We start from the raw sequence: 4,554 nt of genomic DNA, 5'->3' as shown, positions 1-4,554 counted from the left end.
CCAATGTGCAGTGAAATGCAAGGCAGGGGTTATAGATGAGCTAGTTGGGGGGGTGTTGTCTGATCTACATAGTGCATGATAAACTGGTTAGGACTAGGTGTGCCATCTGTATAGGGTGCAAATCTCTGTCAGCCCCCACCCCAATCTTTTATTATGCAGGTAGATTCCCTGCCTGAGCTTCTCCATGTTGCCGAGTTCCTTCTTACTCTGTACATGCTAACAAAAAAAAAAAAGAAGATGCAACTTCCGTGGTGGACATGCCTGGCCCCCACGTAGCCCTTTTCTATTGGCACAGCTGCCGTCATTCCCCTGTGCAAGCTTCCAGCTTCCTTATCTACGTTTGCAGCTTGATCTTTCCGGCTGCTCTTTGTTAGAAACAAAAAATGATTTCTAGGGCTGCTTTTTGTTAAAAGGGAAGTTTTGCCGTGGATTCGTTTGCCCTCACTATCTGCCTAAATAATTTCTTTCTGTCTTCTATATCACTATCACTAGGATAGTACCAAGGAGGATGGTGCTAAACCATTCGTGAGAAAACTGCCCCCATGATCCAATCACCTCCTACCAGGCCATGCCTCCAAAATGGAGAATTACATTTCAATATGAGATTTGGGCAGGAACACACACACAAACCGTATCAGCAGTTTTTATGGTTTGATTTTAAAGCATAAAAAGACCTGCACATAAGCTGTCTATTCATTTTCTTTGCTGCACAGCCTGGCATTGGGATTGTTTACCCTGATGGCCAGATGGGCTGCTCTTTCCAAGACAGCTTTGGAGTTCTTGGAAGAGACATGGTGAACAATCTCAGTGCAGCAAGATTTGCTACACATCAGCAACACTTGCGGCTCCTTGACAGTGTGGACCAGGAACTTCCGGAAGGCACTAGGCAGCACGTGTTTTGTTTTCTTGTTGCCTCCATAACCAAAGTTGGGCATCAACATCTGGCCCTTAAATCTTCTCTGCACCTTGTCATCAATACCTCTGGGTCTCCACCAGCTACACTTAACTTGGACCTGTCTGTCTGACTGGTGCCAGATGAACTTCTTGGTCCTCTTTTTGACTATCTTGGGCTTTGGGAGGAATCTACATTTGGTCTGATGCCAAGTAGGAGATGGCTTGCACCTTGGTTGGCAGCACCAGGGAAGAGAGCTCATCAATGTTTAATAGGCAGAAAAGACAAATATAAAGTTGATTTCTGATTCCTGCTTATTCAATGACCCATCACATATGTATGTTAAAAAGTTAAGCGCAAGCACTAAGAAAAAGAGAAGTGGAATGTCAAACTTGCAAAACAGTAGAGAATAAAAAAATTGAAAACATTAAAATGAATCCCCTTGAAAAAAAGACGAAATAATAACTAAGGGAAAGTAGATTGTATTATTAAGGCAACTAATTCTAACTGTTCATTTCATCCACCCCAAAATGTCAGTGGCTTAAACAATTAAAAGTAAATTCTCAGTCATCTATAAGTCCAAAATAGGTGTTCCTGGCCTGATAGCTTTTGTCTAAACAGTGACGCAGAGATCTACGTCTTCCCTTTCTTTTGGTGGCCATCCATCTTGCAGGGCCAGAAGCTGAGATACGAAATGTTTCAGTTATTTATTACTGTGTAATAAATTACCCCTAGATTTAGAAACTTAAAACAGCAACATTTGTTATCTCATCGTTTCTGTAAGTTTAGCACAATCCACTGCTTTAGGATCACAAGGCTGCTACTGAGGTCTTGCCTGGGGCTGCATTCATCTCAAAGCTCAACTGGAAATGGATTCACTTGCAAGCTCACTTCCAGCACAGGTACTAGGTCTAGAATGATACCACCTATTGCCATGATCAAATCACAGCCAAAACAGGCAATGACCAGCCACATCATCATGTTTCTACAATGACTCTTGGCTCCAAAAGCATTTCCCTCTAGGTTAAGGGACACTTCACATCTTTTCTCTTACTCCCTATAACTCAATTCATGAAACTGGCATGTTAAATTATCTCCAGGACGTTACCAATGAGGATATCTCAGAAGTAGATTTTTTTCTTCAGCTTTCTAATTCCTAAAATCCAAGAAAGTATGTCAGAAGCCATTTGAAATGGGTGCCTGGTGCCTGATGGGACAAGCCTTACACCTATCGCCCTTCCTAACCACTCAGTTACCTCTTTCAAAGCTCGTACTCCACTGTTTCCTACTTCTCTCTTTTGAAAACTCCCCCCTCCCTTACATGGGGAAGAATTTTTCTCACCTCAGTCCCTTTTTGTATATTCCAATGTCAAGCACTTCAGAAGTGGGTGAAATCTAGACCCAAGACCAAGGATGAAAGTGTTGATGCAACATTTTCTAAACTCCTAAGTGAACTGGTTCCAAATATTTCCTCCCTACTGTGCTAGAGGGAGAGAGAGTATAAATAATGAATCCAGTTGTTTTTTAAATTAGTGTACAGTTTTTAAGATAACAGAGATAGCAACAGTATATATGAGCATTTTTAAACAACACATTTTGTTTTCTAGTGTTCAATTTTTTTGTAATTAAGAAAATATAAAAGCAACTGATCCATTAAAAGTTTAGGCCCTGTTTCTGATATAGCACTCTTGGGACAAATTAGCAGGGAAAAGAAAACGATAGTTTCCGATGATAGGAAGAATGGATAAGTTATAGATTAGACTTTAGTCATAGGCAATGCATATCCTGCTTTTATCTATGAGCTTCTGAAACCTAGCTGGACTTCTTGTTTCCCCCTTTAAAAAGCACCCAAAGAACACATCAGTATGGGTTTGAAAGTGGTTACCACTAATGTTATCATCTACAGTCATAACCAACCTGAGGGCAGAAACCTTGAATCCCAACTCAGGGACAAGACTTAGAGACCGAGGAGAGAGGATGTTGGTGCTACTAATTCTTTCTTTGTGCACCTCACTGCTGATAAAAACCCTGTCCCATAAGAATGTGGTATTGTCATTAATTTAGTTAGCTTATATAATTGTGTTCGGATGGTTTGAGTGAAGCCATATTTTTGCTATTGGGCTTGAAGAAGGAGAAGCAAAACCTTTCCCAGGGTTTCTCTCAAGAAGACTTCTACTGCTTCAACGGATTTTAAATTTCAGGTCTTCCTAACCAAAGACAGACAGCCTCCTCAGATCTCTCATATCCATGTCTCGCCTGTTCTGCCTGTTCCTCTGTGAGAATTTAGATGGATTATCTGTATCTCCTTTTCAATTGCAGCCAGTCTCTTCCATTGTGTCTACAAAATTCTGTACTTAGCTGTGCCTCTTACTTCTGAAATCTTGTTTATTCAACTCCTCTTATTTTCTTTTATTCTAGAGTTTGCTCTGAATTATACCTTTATTCCACACATAAATTTCAAGTGGAATTTTTAAAATTTTTTATTATTATACTTTAAGTTATGGGATACATGTGCAGAATGTGCAGGTTTGTTACATAACTATACATGTGCCATGGTGGTTTGCTGCACCCATCAATCTGTCATTTATGTTAGATATTTCTCCTAATGCTATCCCTCCCCAGCTCCCCAGCCCCCGACCGGCCCCAGTGTGTGATATTCCCCTCCCTGTGTCCATGTGTTCTCATTGTTCAGTTCCCACTTATGAGTGAGAACATGTGGTGTTTGGTTTTCTGTTCTTGTGATAGTTTGCTAAGAATGATGGTTTCCAACTTCATCCATGTCCCTGCAAAGGACATGAAATCAACCTTTTTTATGCCTGCATAGTATTCCATGGTGTATATGTGTCAAATTTTCTTTATCCAGTCTATCATTGATGAGTATTTGGGTTGGTTCCAAGTCTTTGCTATTGTGAATAGTGCTGCAATAAACATACATGTACGTGTGTCTTTATAGTAGAATGATTTATAATCCTTTGGGTATATATCCAGTAATGGGATGGCTGGGTCAAATGGTATTTCTAGTTCTACATCCCTGAGGAATTGCCACACTGTCTTCCACAATGGTTGAACTAATTTACACTCTCACCAACAGTATTAAAACCTTCAGTTTTCTCCAAACCTTGCCAGCCTCTGTTATGTTTTGACTTTTTAATAATACCCATTCTGACTGGTGTGAGATGGTATCTCATTGTGGTTTTTATTTGCATTTCGCTAATGACCAGTGATGATTAGTTTTTTTCATATGTTTGTTGGCTGCATAAATGTCTTCTTTTGAGAAGTGTCTGTTCATATCCTTTGCTGGTATTTTTTTGATGGTATTTTTTTGTTTTTTTCTTGTAAATTTGTTCCTCGTAGATTCTGGATATTAGCCCTTTGTCAGATGGATAGACTGCAAAAATTTTCTCCCATTCTGTAGGTTGCCTGTTCACTCTGATGATAGTTTGTTTTGCTGTGCAGAAGCTCTTTAGTTTAATTAGATCCCATGTGTCAATTTTGGCTTCTGTTACCATTGCTTTTGGTGTTTTAGTCAGTTCATGTGGATTTTTATTCATGGTTTGAATTTTGTTTGTTATGGATTGAAGTCCTTTCTGGGTTTCTCCACAGTGTCACAATACATGGGTGAGAAATGAGTTTCATTAGGGGGAAGAGATCATTCATAAGGC

General features: G+C 39.8%; 1 protein-coding gene across 1 annotated transcript; it reads right to left on the bottom strand.

Moving 5' to 3' along the window:
* Positions 1-689: 689 nt before the first annotated feature.
* LOC112134692 (large ribosomal subunit protein eL32-like) lies at positions 690-1,154 on the bottom strand. Its single transcript, XM_054561093.2, has one exon. The coding sequence runs from the start codon at positions 1,152-1,154 to the stop codon at positions 690-692; it is 465 nt and encodes a 154-aa protein (XP_054417068.2).
* Between the last annotated feature and the right edge of the window lie 3,400 nt (positions 1,155-4,554).

This window comes from Pongo abelii, chromosome 7, assembly GCF_028885655.2.
Source record: "Pongo abelii isolate AG06213 chromosome 7, NHGRI_mPonAbe1-v2.0_pri, whole genome shotgun sequence".
In the NCBI taxonomy this organism is placed as follows: domain Eukaryota; kingdom Metazoa; phylum Chordata; class Mammalia; order Primates; family Hominidae; genus Pongo; species Pongo abelii.
Note: the sequence above shows the minus strand (reverse complement) of the source record. Positions and strands in the feature narration are given on the sequence as shown.